General features: G+C 43.1%; 2 protein-coding genes across 5 annotated transcripts in view; one reads left to right on the top strand and one right to left on the bottom strand.

The window, feature by feature from the left end:
• nphp3 (nephronophthisis 3) overlaps positions 1 to 16,328 on the top strand; it is a 23,531-nt gene extending 7,203 nt beyond the window's left edge. For 2 of the 4 annotated variants that reach the window (XM_046356216.1, XM_046356215.1), the window contains 14 exons: positions 199 to 301; positions 673 to 755; positions 1,000 to 1,138; positions 3,223 to 3,387; positions 3,588 to 3,682; positions 3,824 to 3,946; positions 4,182 to 4,371; positions 5,458 to 5,699; positions 5,764 to 5,839; positions 6,078 to 6,205; positions 9,476 to 9,716; positions 10,149 to 10,274; positions 12,341 to 12,456; positions 14,842 to 16,328. In XM_046356216.1, the coding sequence (XP_046212172.1) occupies positions 199 to 301; positions 673 to 755; positions 1,000 to 1,138; positions 3,223 to 3,387; positions 3,588 to 3,682; positions 3,824 to 3,946; positions 4,182 to 4,371; positions 5,458 to 5,699; positions 5,764 to 5,839; positions 6,078 to 6,205; positions 9,476 to 9,716; positions 10,149 to 10,274; positions 12,341 to 12,456; positions 14,842 to 15,010 (1,996 nt within the window). In that variant the 3' untranslated portion in view covers positions 15,011 to 16,328. Of the gene's footprint in view, positions 1 to 198; positions 302 to 672; positions 756 to 999; positions 1,139 to 3,222; positions 3,388 to 3,587; positions 3,683 to 3,823; positions 3,947 to 4,181; positions 4,372 to 5,457; positions 5,700 to 5,763; positions 5,840 to 6,077; positions 6,206 to 9,298; positions 9,332 to 9,475; positions 9,717 to 10,148; positions 10,275 to 12,340; positions 12,457 to 14,841 lie in introns of those variants that run through there. The other 2 variants (XM_046356217.1, XM_046356218.1) reach the window with 2 other exon arrangements.
• Positions 16,321 to 22,899, bottom strand: LOC124039810 (ubiquitin-like modifier-activating enzyme 5). Its single transcript, XM_046356219.1, has 12 exons — positions 22,548 to 22,899; positions 22,336 to 22,381; positions 22,068 to 22,157; positions 21,822 to 21,931; positions 21,593 to 21,679; positions 19,547 to 19,631; positions 19,338 to 19,442; positions 18,678 to 18,805; positions 18,297 to 18,432; positions 18,071 to 18,149; positions 17,867 to 17,973; positions 16,321 to 17,682 (listed from the first exon to the last, which is right to left on the bottom strand). The coding sequence occupies exons 1-12, from the start codon at positions 22,724 to 22,726 to the stop codon at positions 17,599 to 17,601; spliced, it is 1,236 nt and encodes a 411-aa protein (XP_046212175.1). The 5' UTR covers positions 22,727 to 22,899; the 3' UTR covers positions 16,321 to 17,598.

The following is a 22,899-nucleotide window of genomic DNA, read 5'->3' as shown; positions in this document are numbered from 1 at the left end:
TCCTATGTCAACATATGTAATGCTAATGTAGTGCCTGAGTAATGCCTGGAAGAAGGTACACCTATGTATAATGTCATAGATATGTATTGTGTGGCCTATGTAGTGCCTATGTATTTTGGGGTATGATATAAGGTTCCTGTGTAATGCCTATGTATTGTGGCCTAATAGTGATTGTGTGATATGACTGTTGTTTTCCAGACTGTGGCCCACCCTCCACCTGGACCCCCTGAACCCCAGAGAGGTGAAGAGTGTCATCAACACAGAGTGCCTGGCAGCTGACGTCAAACTCACTAAAGACCAGGTGGGTGTCAAACTGATATCACTTTGTTACTACTGGAAGTTCAGTGTAAAAAAGTAAAGGCCAAATCACCTTTTAAGTAATGTGCATCAAACCAAATAATTGAGTTTATTTGACCATGCAATTTTTAACAGGCACCCCATCACTCCCATTAGATTTTTAGCTAGCGGTGTTTAAAATTAGCTGAAGTTTGTAGTGGCTGTTTTCAAAAGAATCAAACCATGGATTACAGTTTATTCTGGTCCATTGACTACTTTCCGGGTGGGGAACCATCTAACATCAATTAGTAAAATACTGAACTTCCCCTTTTTAACTCTCATGACGAGAAGATCTGTGTGTGTCAAACGGTGGCTGAGCGTCTGTCCGTTCAACAGGATAAGAAACTGGAGAGACACTGTCGCTCTGCATCCACATGTAACGCCCTGTATGTCACCCTGCTAGCCAAGATGATCACCAAGTGAGTAAACTGTGTGTGTGTGGGCGTGTCTCTTTGTGTGTGTGTGTGTGTGTGTGTGTGTGTGTGTGTGTGTGTGTGTGTGTGTGTGTGTGTGTGTGTGTGTGTGTGTGTGTGTGTGTGTGTGTGTGTGTGTGTGTGTGTGTGTGTGTGTGTGTGTGTGTGTGTGTGTGTGTGTGTGTGTGTGTGGGCGTTTCTCTTTGTGTGTGTGTGGTATTGTCTATAGATGTGTTGCGTTGTGTCCCAGCTGTAGGTGTGCCTGGTCGTTGGAGAGGACTCTAGAGCAATGTCTGCTGTGTCAGGACACCATGTCTCTGTACAGATTGGGCCTCAAGGTGGTGTTAGATTCTCTCAGCACAGACGGGGAGAGACACGTCATGAGAGAGGTAAGGGACCATCACGATCCTTCACTGCAGATGTAGGATCTTCATTTGCAACAGCAGGAAAATAATCCTGCAGCAACAGGAAATGTGAATTATTATTTGGACTATAATCAATCGACATTTATGTAGGGGTTGGTAAAAAAAATTGTTAGGGCAAATATAGTCTGAAACTTCTGTAGAAATGACAAACTTTAGAAGCCTTTTTGAAACTCAAATACACTACAGGTTTGCATTTCCTGCTGTGCAAGAAAATGATCAGCAACGTTGTTGCATTTCAACGCCCCCCTAGTGGCGCAGCGGTCTAAGGCACTGACTGCATTGCAGTGCTTGAGGTATCACTACAGACCTGGGTTCGGTCCCAGGCTGTGTCACAATCTGCCCGTGCCCGGTAGTCCCATAGGGCGGTGCACAATTGGCCCAGCGTTGTCTGGGTTAGGGGAGGGTTTGGCTGGGGGCTTTACTTGGCTCATCGCGCTCTAGTGACTCCTTGTGGTGGGCTGGGCGCCTGCAGGCTGACTCCGGTTGTCAGTTGAACAGTGTTTCCTCCGACACATTGGTGCGTCTGGCTTCCGGGTTAAGCGGGTGGGTGTTAAGGAGCGCGGTTTGGAGGACGCATGACTCGACTTTTGCCTGTCCCGAGCCCGTTGGGGAGTTGCAGCAATGAGACAAGATCATAATTGGAATTGACAAAATTGGGGCGAAAAGTGGGGAGGTGAAAGAAGAAAGAGGTACATGGTCAAAAGTAGTGCATAATATAGGGAATAGGATGCAATTTGGGATGAAGACCGGGGCCTAAAATGTACTTTTTGGTCCACCAACCACTGTGGCAGGTAGATAAAAAATACAAATAAATAAATGCCAGCCACTCAGATGTTTACCAGCCAACATTTTTTGTTGTTGCCATAATTACATCAAAAAACAAACAGATGACCATGCTTGGAAATGTTTCTAAAACAATACATTTATTAGTAAGAAGTAATGTGGTATAATGCTCAATTTCATTTTTTTTTTTTTTGTGACCCGAGTCTTTTAATTAACAGAATATCAGAGACATAATGTTCAGCTGGCCCGTTTTAAGGGCGGGAGGTTACCGTGGTAGAGAATGCAGCGTCTGGGTTGTGGGTTCGATTCCCACGGGAGACCAGTACGACAAAAGTATAATAATGTATGTACTCACTAATGTAAGTCGCTCTGGATAAGAGCGTCTGCTAAATTACTCAAATGTTCATGTAAATGTATCTGGGACACTCGAGTCCTGTCACATGTGTGTGAGATTTGGGATCTGACTAGAAAGTCACTTCGTTGGAGCAGCAGCCTCAAACTAACGTTGAAAAACTACCCAATTTGTGAACAAAACAATGTAAATAGCCAAGAAGCATGAGGTCAAAGTCTCACTTTGTAAATTAGACCAACTTTTATATCAGCACTTCACTCATTGCGCACAGCTCCCATGCCAGGCATTGTTTCTGTGCGAGGTGGGATCCAGGATTCCAATTTATTTGTGCAATTAGCAGCTATGAAACAAAACAGCAGAAATACTCTGAAAACAGCTACTGCAGCATTTTTATAAACCTAACCCGCACATGTGCGCTCATACTGGACTTTACTTTACTCGCAAAAGGGAAAGGGGGATACCTAGTCAGTTGTAAAACTGAATGCCTTCAACTCCACATTCAACCCAACCCCTCTGAATCAGATGATGTAATGCTCTTACTGTAGAGCCCTATAAATTGACCACCCGCCAATGTGGCTGGTGAAATAGACATTGTTACCCGCCAATACCTTCACCTAACTGCATTTGGCAGGGGGTGGGACATTCTGTGGTACCACCAACCATCAGAATAGTTTCACATGCCTTTTATTTAGAATGTGACATCAAGGGTTTTCCCAAGAATGTTGAAGCTGATTATCTGTTCTGCTTTCCTGTGTGTGTGTGTTTGTGTTTGTGTTTGTGTTTGTGTGTGTGTGTGTGTGTGTGTGTGTGTGTGTGTGTGTGTGTGTGTGTGTGTGTGTGTGTGTGTGTGTGTGTGTGTGTGTGTGTGTGTGTGTGTGTGTGTGTGTGTGTGTGTGTTGATTCCCTCTCTCAGATGCTGTGTCTGGTGTGTGCCAGTCACAACGGTGTGAGTGAGTCAGAGGTGCTGGCGGTGTTTCCAGACCTGGGCCTGCCTGTCCTCTCCTCCCTCCTCTACACCCTACAGAGACTCTGTATTGTAGGCCTGGGCTGTGGACTCATCAGGTTCCAGCACCTACAGGTTAGCTTTCGGTCTCCCCTACAAACACCATAGGATGAGAGCATTGAAATATCCCTGTTTGGTCCACTGGCTGCAGTTTGTGTGTGTGTGTGTGTGTGTGCGCGTGAGTAATAATCTCTCCGACTCTGAAACTCAATGATGTTAAATGTAAGTGAGAGGCTTCACACGGGCTTTCTGTTGACGCCGTCTCTGTGCTTTAGGCCGCGGAGGCCGTCCGGCTGGAGTTTATGGATGGAGGGACCTGCTCTCCTGCCTACAGAGAGAAGCTCATCCACTACTTCAGCCAGCAACTCAGGTCTGGCCAACCACTAGTAACATGGCCAGCATCATGTTATATCATAGAATTAATATTAGCAATAGTGACTGGAGTTCATCTTTGACGACACAATAAGTGTTGGTGTGAATTTGACGTGTGTGTGTGTGTGTGTGTGTTCAGTCAGGACCGGGTGACGTGGCGGGTGGCAGACGAGCTGCCCTGGCTACTCCAGCAGCAGGAGGATAGGGCCAAGCTGCAGCTCAGCCTCCTTAACCTCTTTGTCTCCCAGAACCTTTACAAGAGGTCAGACTTCTATATAACAATGAGACTGTTTGCCATTCTACTGTTTACTTTCTGTGTCTTTTGGTTTTGACTTGGTCTGGGTAGTAGTACGGTATATTCTCCTATGTTTTTTGGCATTTGTATCAGTGATTGATCTGTGCACAGACTTCACCTTGACTCAAAATGTGCAATACATGAGATCAACATGAACCATAATCATCAATTAAAGTTCTGATATGTCTGTTGGTGTTCCTAGGGGCCATTTCTCTGAGCTGCTGGCCTACTGGCAGTATGTGGGCAAAGACAAGAGCTCCATGGCCACTGAGTACTTTGACTCTCTGAAGCACTATGAGAAGAGCTGTGCGAGTGAGGACAGCATGATCAGGCTGGGCAACCTGTATGAGACACTGGGTCGCTTCCTCAAAGACTTGGGCCTGCTCAGTCAGGTATGTGCGTAGAAAGTGGGTAGTAAAAATGACCGCCAGTCCACCCAGTACAGACCCATTGATTTGAAATGGGGATTTCTGTTCTATTGGTACGTGACAGTAATTCAGACCCTTTGATTTCTTTCACATTTATCTACGTTACAGCCTTATTCTAAAATTGATTAAATTGGGCGGGGGGGTTCCCCCTCATCAATCTACACACAATACCCCATAATGACAATGCAAAAACAGGTTTTTAGACATTTTTGCAAATGTATTCAAAATAAAAAAACAGATATCAAATGTACATAATAAGTATTCAGACCGTACTTTGTTGAAGCACTTTTGGCAGCGATTACTGCCTCAAATCTTTTTGGGTATGACACTACAAGCTTGGCTACACAGCTATTTTCAGATCTCTCCAGAGATGTTCGATCAAGGTTCAAGTCGGCACTGGTTGGGCCACTCAAAAACATTCGTAGTAGACTTATCCTGAAGCCGTGTGCTTATGGTCATTGACTTGTTGGAAGGTGAACCTTTGCCCCAGTCTGAGGTCCTGAGCGCTCTGTAGCAGGTTTTCATCAAGGCTCACTCTGTACTTTGCGCCGTTCATCTTTCCCTCGATCCTAACTAGTCTCCCAGTCCCTGCCGCTGAAAAACATCCTCACAGCATGATGCTGCCACCACCATGCTTTACCGTAGGGATGGTGCCAAGTTTCCTCCAGTCCTGACGCTTCGCATTCAGGCCGAAGAGTTCAATCTTTGTTTCATCTTTTTTTTATCATGGTCTGAGAGTCCTTTGGGTGCCTTTTGGCTAACTCCAAGTTGGCTGCCATGTGCCTTTTACTGAGGAGTGGCTTCCATCTGTCCACTCTACCATAAAGGCCTGATTGGTGGAATGGTGCAGAGATGGTTGTCCTTCTGGAAGGATCTCCCATCTCTACAGAGGAACTCGCGAGCTCTGTCGGAGTGAGAGGAAATACGGCTGTAACGTAACAAAATGTGGAAAAGGGGAAGGGGTCTGAATACTTTCCGAAATACACTGTATGTTGTCATGCTGTCGACGTACTACATGATAAACGTGTCTGTCCATCCATGTTTCTCCAGGCGGTAGCTCCCTTACAGAGGTCACTGGAGATCCGGGAGACGGCCCTGGACCCGGACCACCCCAGTGTTGCCCTGTCCCTACACCAGCTGGCCGGGGTTTATGTCCAGTGGAGGAAGTATGGCAATGCAGAGCAGTTCTACAAGCAGGCCCTGGAGATCAGTGAGAACGCCTACGGCTCAGACCACGCCTGTGTCGCACGCGAACTGGACTCCCTGGCCATGCTCTACCAGAAGCAGAACAAGTGAGTGAGTGTGGGTCTGTTTCAAGTAAAGTTACTTTGTGATTGATGGGTCATCTGTTAACAGGTATGAGCAAGCCGAAAAATTGAGGAAGAGGTCTGTGAGGATTCGCCAAAAGACTGCCCGCCAGAAAGGCCATATGGTGAGGACACATCAGCATGGTTGGTTGTCCCTCCTGCTTTATGGCATTTTTGTGTGTGCTTTAATGAAGGATTGGGTCACTTTTTTTCAATTTTCACCTAAAATGACAAATCTAATGCATACATATTACACACACGTCTCTCTCGCTGCAAAATGGCTTTAGTGTGTGTGTGTTCATGTGTACTTCTGAGTAATGTGTATACATTAACAGTGAATTGACCGTGCCTCTATCTCTGCAGTATGGCTTCACTCTGCTGCGTCGGCGGGCCCTCCAGTTAGAGGAGCTGACTCTGGGTAAAGACACAGCAGATTGTGCCAAGACCTTCAACGAGCTGGGAGTCCTCTACTACCTCCAGAACAACCTGGAGTGAGTCAGTCCTTACACATCTACACCTTGTGTAGGTAGCTGTTAACGATGACGCTAAAGATAAACTAAGGATACAAAGTAGTCTACACCTACCCGGCAGAGTGATGATATGATTATTTCCATCAATCCAGTGGCCGTTTGTTTTGCGAACTTTGCAATCACATGAGCGCTGAAGAAATATTGATAGCTAACCAAACAATGGTCTCTTGCTGGTGCTCACTTACATTAAAGGGCAACTACAACCCAAAATCCTAAATTATTCAATTTTTTTTCCCAGACCTCAAAAGTGGTTTAAGCATGGTCGTGGACTTAAAAACATCAAATGTTGTTTTTCCCGAAAAACAGAAACCAGGAAGAACAAAAAGGAGCAAATCAAATTGAGGAAAAAACTCTATGGAATCAGGCAAAAAATATCACAGATTTATAGGGCCCTAAATATGGGACCCATGAAATATGATGCCTCTGCTTGGCATTTAGTATTAACTTAAATCTTTTGGTATTTGTTTCATTAGTCCATTGTTAATATAGCCCCACCCATTTCTTTAAGAATTCACATGAGAGGCCATACGCTTAACAGAGTGAGTAAGGTACTGTAGTATACAACCAAATATTTAAAGACTAAAAGTGGTACAAAATAGTAGCCTACAATAGGGGGAAGCTCCAGTTAAAGTTGCGTATTTGCATAGTAGCAATATCAAATATAGAAAGTATCCAGATAAAAAATATTGTGTAAATATTTTCTAATTATTAGATGATGCTTACCCAGACACTAAGGGTGTGCCAAGTAGTTGACACAAAATGAATGTCGTAGCGGATATAAGCAATTTTCTGGATACGATTATGATCCAAGTATTTTTTTTGTGATTAGGTGCCAGCATGCATATTTCTCATGTGTAAGGCGGGCCTGTACGTTGATCCTGCTGCTCTGATTGGATAGAGTGAAGCCGTATTTCTCCGTCCACTCGCGTCATCATTTTACCCTCATCACTTTTCCTCGCATGTTTTCGGTCTGCTCATTTAGATTGCTAGTATGTAAGTCACATGGCGATGACGTTTGCTATATCAAGGTGCATAATATCTAACAGGTGGAGCAAGGGTAGTAAAAATAGATGAAACGCTAATGCACATTCTGACTAACAGCAAACTTGGCTGCCGACTGCAAACTGAGCACTCACAGACACACACACACACCCAGCCGTCCGCTCGCTGCTCCTAATCTGCAGCTTTTATCGCAGTAAGAATGCGCAGGGAGGTATTTCGCAAAGATCTATTTACGCATATTAAAACATTTCTGTTTTTTTTTTTCGATCAGAAGTATCATTTGATGACTATCAACTGTCAATTTACGAATACAATTAGGAATACGAGTATGGCCATGTCGGCACAACCCTACCAGACACACGTGTCTAAATTGATGGATCATGTGAAAGAAATGTTATAACCACCTCCCAGCCACATGAAATGCTAAAGCTAATCAACTAGGTGCAATGTTAGCTAGCTAGCTAGGCTATAACTAGCAATGCAAATGGCTTTCTGAGAAAAAATAATATTACTACACAGATCATACACTTAACGTTAGTGAGCCTGCAAGCTAACGTTCGCTAGCTACCTAACAGTACACTTTAACTTGCAATGACAACATCTTTCTGACAAAATTAGAAATGTATAATATCTGAAAATGTAGCTAGACTCTTGACCGTGTACCTGGATGAACGCTTCTCGGCAGACTAGAACTCTTTTAACTCTGTTTAGTTTGTAAAGCTAAGGACAACTCGGAGTCTGCTATTATTTTCTTCATATCATGTTTCATTAGATCTGTCTAAAATAAATAATGGATTTATTGTGAAGGTGTAGGCTATATGTCATGAGAATTTTCAATCCCAATGATAATAACTAACAATCAATAGCTTTGACCAATCCCCGAGGTTTGTAAGACCCTGGGTATAATAATAATTAGGCAAAGACTCTGCTTATGCGAAAGGTTAGTACAGTTTATTCTCGAGAACGTTCTGAAGTCCATTATACAAACACAGTCTTTATAACGCACACAAACAAGTTCAAATCTTAAGCTACGCCTTGCTCAGACAGTCTGTGTTTTTCCACTACACAGATACATTGTTTCTTTAATCTGCAACGTGTTTCATAATTTTCTGCAAGCCTAACAGTTTCTCCCCTCCACGGGTGGAGACAGAATGTCCTGAACACAGTAGTACAACTCGTCTGTCGATAGCTCCTCTTATCATTTGCTTCACACTTGCACCCTGCTTACATACTAAAAAAGGAACAAAAGGTCCTTGTTCTAATTCTGACTAAAACTACACACATCATCAGATTATAGTTTTATAATTGTAATACATTTCACACAATTATGTTTTCAGAGTGGAATTATTGAATCATTATCTTTAAACATATACATTATTTTATCACTATATTACATGGATTTATTGGGCTTTTTAAAATGGCTTGTAGGCTTTTTTTAAATGTTTGGAAGCCAGGAGATGCTAAATGTGTTTATGTTAATTAACGGTCAATTACCGTGAGACCAACCAGTTATTTGCTTGACAATCACCGACTGACAAAATTTCATGACCGACACAGCCCTAATCTCAGCCAATCATTGCTAATGGGAAGGTTCCTGCCTTTTTCCGTGGCTAAGCCAACAATTGTATTTGTATTGACAGATGTCATACAAGTTTGTTATTAAGGCACATGAATGTTCCAGAAACAGTCATTTTGAAGTAGTGATGTGCGACATACACCTAGCTTCCTGAAACAGGTCACGTATGATGCTGCGTCTTGCATCATATGATGCCAAATGCATCATGCGGGCCAGATTTCTGTATTTTGAAAGGCGTGTATCTTGAAAACTTGATTGCTGACATGAAACACATTTTGGAACTATCAACAATGAACTAATGAAACAAATACCAATATATATGTATTTTTTGGGTGGAGTTGTCCTTTAAGGAGATTGGGGGTAAGGCCCTGCCATAGACTAGCGTACAGTACATGCAGGTTTATGCCCTAATGCGTTGTTCTGGCTTACGCAAGGCTTACTTACTAATTCACTTTTTCAAACCCTCCACTTTACAGCTGTTATTATATTTGATTGCCAAATGAAGGAAGGTAAAGTTTAACCAATGGTTTTCAATTTGATTTGTTTTTTAAATGTATTTCACTAGCTAGCTACTCCAGCCACACTAGAAACGTTGAAAGTATTTTAACGGTTTTTCATATAGTATTTGAACCGAGGCCTCTCTCTGTGTCCAGGGCTGCCAAAGTGTTCCTGACTCGTTCTCTAGAGATGCGTCAGCGTGTGTTGGGGCCGGACCACCCTGACTGTGCCCAGTCCCTCAACAACTTGGCGGCCCTACACACTGAGAGGAGAGAGTACGAGACCGCTGAGGACATGTACGAAAGAGCCCTGGACATCCGGAAGAGAGCCCTGTCCCCTGACCACCCCTCCCTGGCCTACACCCTGAAACACCTGGCAATGCTCTACAAACGCAGGGTGAGTTTAGGAGATGGGACGTGTCTAGCAAAGCCACCATGGGGCTGTTGAACAGACCCTATGAAGCGTAAAAACAAAGAGTCAGTTATACATTAAAGCAGTGGTATTCGAAGTCGGGATTGTGACCCTTGGTGTCTGTGTGTGGGGGGTGTCTTTAGACTTGGGGTGGGGTTGTGAGAAATAATTGCCAAAAAAATGGGGCCCCCCCTGAAATGGTTTAAAGTATACATTCAAATGCTTTTAGTCCACTCCAGATGTAGGATTAATCTGAGTGCAACCGTCCCATGTCTGGTAACTTTATGTGCATTGCTGTTTGAAAGTTAACCTAGAGATCTTGAATTCTTGAACACTCGCCTCAAATTCTATTCGCTTGTAGCTTGTGTGTTAATCCTGATTCGTGAGGCTGACAGGGAAGATGTTTGTGTTGCCCAGGGGAAGCTGGAGAAGGCTGTTCCTCTGTATGAGCTGGCTCTGGACATCAGGGAGAAGAGTTTTGGACCTAAACACCCCAGTGTGGCCACAGCGTTGGTTAACCTGGCTGTACTCTACTGCCACCTGGTGAGAGGACCAACACTTATAACAGTTAACTGCATAACAGACCTGTGTTCAAATACTTGAAAAATCCTTTCAAATACTTTAAGCGTTTGCTTTGAGTGTCTGTCTGGAGTGCCAGAAGGGTGGGATTTGCAGTTTTGACTTTTCTATTGGTTTATTAAGCCAGGCAAGCTCAAACAGGCACAGATAACATTTTAGATTGTTATTTTATGTATTTGAAACTCAGATCTTTTGCATACTACACAGCAAATTCTCCAGTGTTAAATCAACACTGAGTGTTACATTTAACACTGTTCCAGTGTCTATATGGGTCCACACTTTTCAGTGTAAATTAATACACTGCCGAGACAAGGCCTTATTTGCATATTTCCCAGGTTGCCTTCCCTTTTCAAGTGAATTGTACAGTCGTGGCCAAAAGTTTTGAGAATGACACAAATATTTATTTTCACAAAGTCTGCTGCTTCAGTTTGTATGATAGCAATTTGCATATACTCCAGATTGTTAGTTATGAAGAGTTATCCGATTAATTGCAAAGTCCTTCTTTGCCATGCAAATGAAGTTAATTGACAGCATGCCATGGTGGATTGCAGAGATCTTGAAAAAGAAGGGTCAACACTGCAAATATTGACCATTTGCATCAACTTCATGTAATTGTCAATAAAAACCTTTGACACTTATGAAATGCTTGTAATTATACTTCAGTATTCCATAGTAACATCTGACAAAAATATCTAAAGACACTGAAACGGCAAACTTTGTGGAAATAGATTTTTGTTTCATTCTCAAAACTTTTGGCCACGACTGTAGAGTTTGTGACAGATACATGGGCCTTTTATCAATTAGATTTACTCACCTCCTGCGTCGTCTCTCGCATAATTTGAAAAAAGATCCAAGTTAATCGAGGAGAGTCGGCGAGGAGAGTGAATGTGTATTGAAATGCGCTTGCTTGAAATGAGACTGCCCTCCTCCAATCGCGCATCATTAGGCAAATGACGTTTACAGAGGTGGATCCTGAAATAAATGTGTAAAGTGATCAAATTAAGTTAGTTGTGTAATACATTTTATAGATAAAACAATAAGTAGCATATTGTCTTTAAACGTGTGCCTTTGACAAAACTAAAGCTGACTCGAAGGGGGTGTGGCAGATTTCAAAGTCTTCCGCGGACACACGAGTATGCTCGATGGTGGCTGTCGAGGAGGGGAAGCACTCTCCATTTGCCTACTAATGAATTGACACACTCCTCGTCCACTCAACCACTTATTATTTTCCGGGTCATGGAGGAGAGAGTATGGGGGGGCAGTCTTTTGCCCAAGCGAGAGAACCCCATGGTTGTTTACATTCATTCATTTTCAGTCCTGTGGCCTTCACCAAGTGAGGTCCTAATTGATTATGTGATCATAAAAATGTGATTATTTAAGATAATACCCTAATACAGTGGCCTGAAACTCATGGTTTACAGACTACATCAGGCCTGCAAGTCACATTATACTGGCTTGCAAAGTGATGTGTCCAACATTTGGAATTTAGATTTATCTGCAACCTGCATTCAGAATGACTTTCAGGGTTGGAAAGACTAAAATACGAGACTACCTCTGAAACAGCCATTTCAGTAATGGGTGCAATAAGTCCAAGTAACCCATTGGGTTTGTTTAGAAAAATGCATGTTATTTATATTTGAGTAGCATAAGATTAATTAATCAATGTACATGCAGAAACATAGATATTGAAACAAACATTCTAAAAATCGACCTGCAATGCTGGGAAATATAATGATGTGCGTGGTTTTGGTTCAACACTGGTTATTAACACCAAGACTGGGGTTCTTTTACACCAATGACTGTTCATTTAACACCTGAATTAACACTAGCTAACACTGGCCAGTTTGCTTTGTAGGGAAAGATGGGAACTGCTGGAAAGCATATAGAGGCATATGGTTTGATTTGAATAGATTTTCCATCTTAATTAGCTTTCAAGACTGTCAAGACTGACTGTCTCTCCTTGCAGACTCTGTCTGGACATTTGGTTAAGTACTTATGTGATATCTGTGGTGTGTTATTGTGTTTGGCAGAAGAAGCACAGTGAAGCGCTGCCCCTGTATGAACAGGCTCTCAGAGTGTATGAGGACAGTCTGGGACGCTCACACCCACGTGTCGGAGAGACGCTGAAGAACCTAGCTGTACTCAGGTGAGTACACACCACACAAACATACTGTACACACACACACACACACACACACACACACACACACACACACACACACACACACACACACACACACACACACACACACACACACACACACACACACACACACACACACACACACACACACACACACACAGTATATATGTAGCCGTCCCAGACACACAAACACCTTCTCTATTATTTTATGTGCTTTAGAGGTCTCTGGAATGCACCCAGCATCACACAAGACATCACAATTTTAATATATATATATTTGTATTGATATAAAATGGACAGTATCCAAACTTACTATACCTACCAATCCTATATTTTCTATTTCATCTTTATCTCACTTCTACTTCTACAAAATAGAACAGTGATTTACAGGAAGCCCATCTCTACAGCCAACCCCAACACCCCCGGAATGGCTTCCAGTTTCTCCATCTCTTCATCAGACAAGACTTGTAAAACTCCCTCCTCACTTTCCTGTAGAACTCCACCTTGCGCCTCACCTCCATGTGCATGTGGAAACAGACAGCGTTTCTCCTGCTCAGTCAGGTGCTGGTTGTGGTAGCGGACGCTGGCAATGTTTAGGGAGTGGTATTTCCAGTACCACTCACAATGCAAGATCTCTGAGAAACTCAGGATGTCCTGACCTAAAGTCACATACAAAACCAATTCTTTCAAAGATAATTCGTAAAAATCCAAAAAACTTCACAGATCTTCATTGTAAAGGGTTTAAACACTGTTTCCCATGCTTGTTCAATGAACCATAAACAATTCATGAACATGCACGGTCGTTAAGGCAGTAACAGCTTACAGATGGTAGGCAATTTTGGTCACAGTTATGAAAACGAAGGACACTAAAGAGGCCTTTCCAGGACGGAAAGCTGATCGTCCTCGCAGTGGCAGACCACGTGTAACAACACCTGCACAGGATCGGTACATCCGAACATCACACCTGCGGGACAGGTACAGGATGGCAACAACAACTGCCCGAGTTACACCAGGAACGCACAATCCCTCCATCAGTGCTCAGACTTTCCGCAATATGCTGAGAGGGGCTGGACTGAGGGCTTGTAGGCCTGTTGTAAGGCAGGTCCTCGCCAGACATCACCGGCAACAACGTTGCCTATGGGCACAAACCCACCGTCGCTGGACCAGACAGGACTGGCAAAAGGTGTTCTTCACTGACGAGTCGCAGTTTTGTCTCACCAGGGGTGATGGTCTGATTCGTGTTTATCGTCTAAGGAATGGGTGTTACACTGAGGCCTGTACTCTGGAGCGGGATTGATTTGGACGTGGAGGGTCCGTCATGGTCTGGGGCGGTGTGTCACAGCATCATCGAACTGAGCTTGTTGTCATTGCAGACAATCTCAATGCTGTGTGTTACAGGGAAGACATCCTCCTCCCTCATGTGGTACTCTTCCTGCAGGCTCATCCTGACATGACCCTCCAACATGACAATGCCACCAGCCATACTGCTCATTCTGTGCCTGATTTCCTGCAAGACAGGAATGTCAGTGTTCTGCCAAGGCCAGTGAAGAGCCCGGATCTCAATCTCGTTGAGCACGTCTGAGACCTGTTGGATCGGATGGTGAGGGCTAGGGCCATCCCCCCCCCCAGAAATGTCCGGAAAGAGATGCACTGTAGTACTTAATGCAGCTGGTGGCCACATCAGATACTGACTGTTACTTTTGATTTTGCCCCCCCTCCCCTTTGTTCAAGGACACATTATTCAATTTATGTTAGTCACATGTCTGTGGAACTTGTTCAGTTTATGTCTGTTGTTGAATCTAATGTTCATACAAATATTTGCACATGTTAAGTTTGCTGAAAATAAACGCAGTTGACAGTCAGAGGACGTTTATTTTTTTGTGAGTTTATAATATTAGATAGCAGAAGCAAGTCGCACATCGAGTCTTGGGGTTGTGGCCACCAGAGCTGAGCTCCAAATCAACACTGTTGCTATTCAACCAAACAGTCTAACATTTGAAATTCTACTAAAGTTGCTCTTGTGATCTTATCATAATACAAAATTAAATGTTATTCTTATGAATAAAGTCACCATGGCAAAGAAATAGAATGGGTTTCAAATCAACACTGTTGCTCTTATCAACCAAACATTCTAATTTCTGACATTCTACCAACTTTTCTTTGGTTGATTTTGTATTTTGGTATGATTTTACAAGGGAATTGTCATAGCATTGAAAAATAGTGAAACATACACACACTCATTATCTTATTGTTAATACACATATACAGTACTATAAGCTGAAGGACTAGTTTTATTTTCATCCCCATATCTCTTTATGAACCCTGTTACCTTTTCTCTCTCTCTTCTGTCCATTATTCTCTCTTCCCTCCTCTCTCTCGCTCCCCCAGCTATGAGGAGGGGGACTTTGAGAAAGCCGCAGAGCTCTACAAGAGAGCCATGGAGATCAAAGAGGCGGAGCCGTCTCTGGTGTGTGGGAAGGCCCCGTCTCGGCACTCGTCCAGTGGGGACACGTTTAGCCTACGAGGGCCCGCCCCTCTCCCACATGCCCCCAGGTGATCCCTCCCTCTATCTCCTCACCCCTGAGGGACCTAGAACACTAGGGCTCTTTCCCAATGTGTCTTCCCTCTATTCTACGTGTGACCTTTCCTCATTGGTGGAGAAGGTCCAAGGGTAGGGACCTTTGGATTTTCTCCTCCAACGATGTTCTTTGAGAAGGTGGTGAGATAGGGTCTGGGGAATCACGGAAAGAGAATTGAAATACAGCCAGGGTCCACAATCCGCATTCCTGAGAAGAACGTCCATGGAACTCTCAATGGTTCTTTATGCTGCTTTGAGATGGAACAGTGTTGTAATGTCGCCTGTTAAGTGTACTGTAGCTAACTGCCTTCATGAAAATATGAAGTATGCTTTATTTAATGTCTGTTAAATGGCTGTATTGTGTTTTGTTTTTTTAAAGATATATATTAATGTAATCCTGTATTATTATTATTATGAAAGAATGTGAAATGATGTCAACACCGCCCTTGTCGGGGCCTGAAACTCAGGTTAAGAAGGTTTTTTTATTCTATATTTACGAATTTTTTCAAATTTCAATAGCTCTTGGTACCTATGGAAGTGTAACTGTTGAAATGACATTTTGAATTTGATAATGGTAATTGGATAATTGATTCATCCATGTCACCAATAACTGTAAGTCGCTCTGGATAAGGGTGTCTGCTAAATGACCAAAATGGAAATTCCTACGGCAGTACACTTCCATAACTATCGTATGCATGCTCATATAAAAACACATTTTGGAGCTGTACTGTCACAGAATACTGAGCTCAGGTGCTTTTGCTGTGCCGGTTATGCAATCAGTGCCAAGTCTTCATGCAGTACAGTAATAGATATTTTATTCATGTAAACTATGACATATGCCTGTTTCAAGATGAAACCTTGATATCATGCCATGGTGCATATCAATAATTGTATATCACTGAGCAGTTTTAAATGTATTTACCTCACGTGAAGTATTTATGCAAGTGAAATAATGGGTTTCAAACCCATGCCATCAGTTTTTCCAGAATTCTGCCCTGTTGCAGAGGTTCTGACGTGTCTCACCACACTATTTCACTGAGGTTTAGTCACTAGACATTAAATGGAAGAAAACGGACCGAAGCGGACCCTGAACTTGTCCATAATTTTGCTACTTTGTGCACTAATGAATAAGTTGAGCCTTCATTGTCTGTGTGAATGAACATGAAGCCAAAGGTGACATAAGGTACCCAAACCCTGTCATATGTGCCAAACATACTCAGTGCATCGTTTTACTGTGTACTCATGTCATTGTAAGAATCTGTAAATGAAATACCATAAACTAAATCAAATGTATTCTGGCTAATAAATACTTTATTGAAACAAGGTGTGCACAGAGTCAGTCAATACAGTTTCAGCAGAGACTGTTTTGGGTTACAGGTATATGTCAGTTTAAACAGCTGAGAGCATGACATTGAGTAGCAGTGGTCCTTCGTGCCACCACCACAATGAATGCAGAGCCCACTCGTTCTTCGTCGCGGTCTGGACCAGTGCGAGACAGGACGCAGGTGCAGTAAAAGCAGGTTGGTCATGCGGAGAAATGTTAGGCCTCATTCGCGATCGTTCAAAAATATTTTAGATGGTGGGAAATGCATTAACAATACAGTTTAATTCATTAATAAGCATTCTATACAGTAGTAGTAGTAGATCGGAGGCTTAGGGCGTCGTTCAAGCTGTACCACTGAAGCGTTAGATTGCGTGGTAGAACCGTTTAGGTCATTTCCGATTGAGCCGACATGCAACCTTTACTGTGAAGTCGGTCTCCATTCAAGTGGGAATATTGCCTTTCAATTTAAATCACGCTTTAATGCTGAGCGTCGGCAATATTCAATTCCGGGTGTTACAACAATCTTTCCTCTCAGTCAACAGCTGACACATAAGCATAATTCATTAGATCGATAACATCTGTAGGTACCTGGTACAGAAAGATAATTCATTTCAGAGAATTGCATACAATTTCGGGTCAGGATCGGTTATTTCAACTACCAGTTTGTGCTCTCCGATGCTGAAATGGACAATTCGACAGCTATGTGCTTCCATACTGAACAGGCGTACACTAGTAAATTCCTACCTTTGGGGAATATGAAGATCATTCTGAACAGCAGCACTTAAGGTCATTAACCATGCATGGCATTTGCTTTGTCAAAAGGGCAAAAGTACTTGCATTAAGGAGTATTGATACTGTAGTAGGGTTAGAGGGTAAGATAGAACTTGGCTCCATTTTAGAACATGGAGAGACAGTAAGATACAGTACCTCCTGCAATAGAGCTTTGGTGGCGTCTGCTTAGTTATTCAAAAAGGTGGTACACAGCAAATTCTCCAGTGTTAAATCAACGCAGTCTTAAATGTAACTGTTCCAGTGTCTATACGGGTCCACACTTTCCAGTGTTAAATTACCACACTGGTTACTGTAAAGCCTCATTAACGCCTTCAATAGTAGAAATGTTACACACAAAACAAAAACAAAATCAACACTAGGCAACACTGGCCAATTTGCTGTGTAGGTTCACTGTGATGTTGCTGAGATAAGCGATGCATGACGATGATAACGACGGATTGTCCGGTCCTAGTTACATCGTCCTCATCTGAGCCATCAGCTCCTCTAGACTCTGTTCCGTTTCCTCCACTGTCTCGCCTTCTGATGTCCCCGTCTCCTGGAAAAAGAAGACATGGCATTATTAGTCTAAACTTACTTGAGATGCCTTATTGGAGCAGGGTTTAGCAGGTGTGGCTTGAAGACCCCGGGTTTGAGGCCAACAAGGAGCGTTGCACTGTCGCCGTTCGTTAAGAAATCGCTACAATAACATAGTATTCTTATAAGGTTTGCCTGGTACTGACCTTGTCAGGGATGGTGTAGGCCACAGTGATGCCCTCTGGGAGGTCAGGGACTGGGCCGGAGGCGGCCTGGAGTTCCTGGTCCGTCTGCTCCGACACAAGCTCAATACCTAACAGAGCAAAACCATAGGTCAGTAATGGTAGCTAGACAGGGTCACTTACTATGGACAACACATTTAGGCAACATCAACACTCTAGCTAACTCACCCCAGTCGTTCTCCTCGTGAACCACCTCCTCCTCCACCGCCTGCTCTACAACCTTTTTCGGCCGCTCTGCCTCTTTTTTCTTTGGGTCACAAAGCACAAACACAACTGAATTACAACTGTACCAGGTCATGTACATCCCCTCACACAGCCCAGGTCATGATATATGAAAGAGAGAGGAAGAGAGGAGAAAGAGATAATAAAAATAAAGGTCTCATTGGTCAGTCACCTTATAGACGTCCTGCTGTTTCCTGCAGTGGCGGTCATCGCACGTGGGGTTGGCCTTCATGGCCATAGTGGGGAAGAAGTCCTGCATAGCATTGTAGCCCAGGTAGTGACTGACTGTGCCAAACTTCAACAGGTACCTGAGGACCACAACCCACTGTTTGAATATCACAGGAAACCCTGTTATGGGCATTTGTGAAATGTGGGCTATGATCAGGGTCATATTCATTAGGACGCATCGTAGCTTCCCACCAGAAAAAACAAGTGTTTCTTAGTTGGACAAGTTCAGATAGTCCCTCCCGGGTTTCAATACGTTGTATTCCGTTTGGTGCCTAATGACTATGACCCAGGGCTCATTTACAAACGAAGGTCTTCCATATCTTACTTGAGGACGTTTTGGACCAGGATCCCTGCCACCACGCCCATGGTGGTGGGTAGGCTGGCAGCGCACACCCCCTCCCTCTTCAGGGTCTTCTCGTCGATGTTGGCCGCCACCACCAGGGGAGGAGCACACTGTCCACACGGAGAAGGAAACAAGTGCATTGCACGGCATTGACAAAAATCACCCCAACGACAGGGCCATGTTCAGAGGACGCGACATCACAGAACGTTCAGATAGAAATGTCGTGTGTGTGTGGGATAGACGTTCAGGACGTTTCATCACCCGATACAACCCCAGGTGATCATTTTCAACTCCATATCATCAACTAATGTCATCTACGGCAATCAAAGCTTGTGTTTTGGGTGAGTATACAGACATCAATTTATATGGGGTAGAGAACAATATTGCTTAGGAAACTGGCAGAACAAAAAAAACAAGTTTAGGCATACGGGTGGAAGGGTATATAGAGGTGAAAATGAATTAAGGTCAGTGTTAAGGTTTGAAACAAGGTTTGGGATATGGTTAGGAATAGCTTCAGTGAATTAAGATAAGGGTTATGGAAAGGCATAACATTTTAACATTGGGTTAGCGCAACGCCATCTGCCGCGATTCATTTTCTGACACAGTCTATTGCCTATAAAGCAAGTGGGTGTTGTGACGTACTGCGAAGCAGGCCGTCTCCCCAGGGATGATGAGCTGGATATGTCCAGACACGGCGTTCTCACTAACACCCGACTCCATCCAGATCTGACTCAGCTCATTACACGCCTAGGCAAGCAAGAAGATGACCAACATACATCATCTAGAGCTTCACCAACTCAATCATGTAATGTTTTATAGTCAGGGAAGGAGGGATATAGGTTAGTACTGACTGTGTTGATGGCCATCCGGGCCTCAAAGTTGTCCACACAGCTCAAGACCAGATCCACAGCCGTTCCATCTTGAAGCGCTCCATGACTGAGACAACACAGAGAGTACTTATGAACAGGAGAGCATGCAGGCTGACCTTGTAGTGAACATGTGGATATTCTTTTACGTTATTTGTAATGTAGGCTACCCAGTGGTACAGATATAGGATCTTAATTTGATCCCCCCTGTTGCAGGACAACATTTGAGGTTCAAAAAAGGCTTAAGAAGTTTATACATTTCCACTTTGAAATGTCAGACTTGATTTTCCCTTACAAAAAATATATCAACCCCTACAGACATTATAATTCACATTTCTTGTTGCTGCAGGATTAGTATCCTGCTGTAGCAAACTGGCTGAAATTAAGATGCTATTATACAGTACCAGTCAAACGTTTGGACACAGCTACTCAGTCAAGGGTTTTTCTTTATTTGTATTATTTTCTACACTGTAGAATAATAGTGAAGAAAAAACTATGAAATAACACATTTGGAACCAAAAAAAAAAAGTAAAGTAGCCACCCTTTGCCTTGGAATTCTCAACTAGCGTCACCTGGAATGATTTTCCAACAGTCTTGGAGGAGTTCCCACATATGCTAAACCCTTGTTGGCTGCTTTTCCTTCACTCTGCGGTCCAACTCATCCCAAAACCATCTCAATTTGGTTGAAGTGATTGTGGAGGCCAGATCAGAACTCCATCACTCTCCTTCTTGCATATAGCCCTTACACAGCCTGGAGGTGTGTTGGGTCATTGGCTGGTTGAAAAACAAATGATAGTACCACTAAGCGCAAACCAGATGGGATGGCGTATCACTGCAGAATGCTGTGGTAGCCATGCTGGTTAAGTGTGACTTGAATTCTAAATAAATCACTGACAGTGTCACCAGCAAAGCACCCCCGCACTTCCTCCTCCATGCTTCACGGTGTGAACCACACAGTCGGAGATCATCCGTTCACTTACTCTGTGTCTCAAAGACGACTTATTATTATTGGTGTCCTTTAGTAGTGGTTTCTTTGCAGCAATTCGACCATGAAGACCCAATTCACGCAGTCTCCTCTGAACATATGATGTTGAGATGTGTCTGTTACTTGAACTCTGAAGGATTTATTTTGGCTGCCATTTCTGAGGCTGGAAACGAATGAATGTATTATCCTCTGCAGCAGAGGTAACTCTGGGTCTTCCTTTCCTGTGGCGGTCATCATGAGAGCCTGTTTCATCATAGCTCTACATGGTTTTTGCGACTGCACTTGAAGAAGCGGTCAAAGTTCTTGATATTTTCCGTATTGACTAACCTTCATGTCTTAAAGTAATGATGGAATGTAATTTCTCTTTGCTTATTTGAGACGCTCTTGCCATAATATCAACTTGGTCTTTTATATATCTTCTGTATACCACCCCTACCTTGTCACAACCCAACTGATTGGCTCAAACAAATTAAGGAAATAAATGCCACAAATGAACTTTAACAGGGCACACCTGTTAATTAAAATGCATTCCAGGTGACTACCTCATGAAGCTGGTTGAGAGAATGCCAAGAGTGTGCAAAGCTGTAGTCAAGGCAAATGGTGGTTACTTTGAAGAATCAAAATATTGTTTTTAATTTGTTTAACACCATTGTGGTTACTACATGACTCCATTTGTGTTATTTCATTGTTTTTATGTCTTCACTATTATTCTACAATGTAGAAAATAGTACAAATTAGTAGGTGTGTCCAAACTTTAGACTGGTGCCGTGCCTCTAGACGCTAAAACGTTAACCAAAAGAACCCCATTTCTAGATTATTTTACGTGATTTTATGTGTTTATTTCAGAGTTGTCCTCATGTACATTACAGTATCCAATTTCATACAGTTATGCAATTATGGTATCTAATGAACTTGAAAGTCAGAGAACAGCGAGAAAACACTCATGCTGTATGGAACAGCACAGTGGAGCAATTCAATACTGGAAACACTCTGTACAAATGACCACACAAGCAGTATGGCACTTAGGAGAGGACAGCACTTCTCACCTTATGCGATCCATGAAATGTGCAAAATTGTCCATGGTGGTGATGTTATAGTTGTGGGTCTCAAACTGCACATCTGGGTTGATAGTCCTGTTAACATAATTTTTTAATATGCCAGCACATTATAGCGACATGATATAATATAAAACTATTTAAATATCTGGGGTATCACTCATGGGGTGTGTTCAGCAGGACACAACCCCCCCCCCCCTCCACTACCAGGTAACTGTACCTGAGTGTGTGTTCCGCTGCTTCTACTTTGCTGAGGCCAGCCTGGTGAGGCTGGAAGAAAAGCCTGTTCATATTGGCCAGCTCCACTTTGTCATAGTCGAACAGGATGAGCTGTTCAAAGAGGAGGCGCGCGTGAGGCAGAATGACGCAATGCATGTTGCACTGATGGACATTGTCCATCGGAAGCAGAAGGTTGAAAGGAATGATATAAAGATATATTGATGTAGTAATGTGAAGTTTGTATTACCTTACCAATGCCACATCTTGTGAGCATTTCTGCAGTCACGCTTCCAACTCCTCCAACACCCACCACAGCTACAGTGAACGTCCGGATTTTCTGTTTAACAGTTGGATAGAAATGCACGCCATGTTATTGTCATATTAGATCTGTACAGAGTTTTAAAATTCCAGAAATCCTGCAACAGGGATTTCTTCAAAGCCTGGCAATATTGGTGAAATACTGGAATTGGGTAGCATGTGTGTGTATCAGATAACAATAGAATGTAATATATTACCTCGTAATCTTCAACAATGCCCATTCGCTTCAAAGCCATCAGACGACTGTAAGGTAAGAACATGTTGAGGTAAGCAGTTTACACCATATGGAACGTGCCGGCCCTTTTTCTGGGGTGTCAACCAGATCAGGTAGCTAGTCTTATGCATTTATTATCACAAATGACTCCATTCGCGGCCGTTAGATTTTGACAGTTTAAACATAGCTAGCTACCTGTAAGGGTTTGAGTCCACTACTTCAGCACTCATTTTGTCGATCCTTGGTCTGTGATGAGGATGGTTGTTGTCAGCAGGTTCCTCCGCACACATCGCCGTACATCGCTTTTGCTTACACTTGATCAACTCATTCTCCAGCTCTCTCACTCGTAGCTTCAGTTCTTCGACTGAGGTCATGTTTCTATAAGGAATAAGGCACACTAACTTCTCAGTTGTTCAAATGTAAAATGCCTAGATTGCAAAGCCTTAACAATTAAAGAAAGATCACAAGCGATGGATGACAACTAGTACACGTCTACACAGCTCGAATCAGCTGTCAGCCTGCGTTTCTGTAAATTACACCCGGGCGG

This window comes from Oncorhynchus gorbuscha, linkage group LG07 (assembly GCF_021184085.1).
Source record: "Oncorhynchus gorbuscha isolate QuinsamMale2020 ecotype Even-year linkage group LG07, OgorEven_v1.0, whole genome shotgun sequence".
In the NCBI taxonomy this organism is placed as follows: domain Eukaryota; kingdom Metazoa; phylum Chordata; class Actinopteri; order Salmoniformes; family Salmonidae; genus Oncorhynchus; species Oncorhynchus gorbuscha.
Note: the sequence above shows the minus strand (reverse complement) of the source record. Positions and strands in the feature narration are given on the sequence as shown.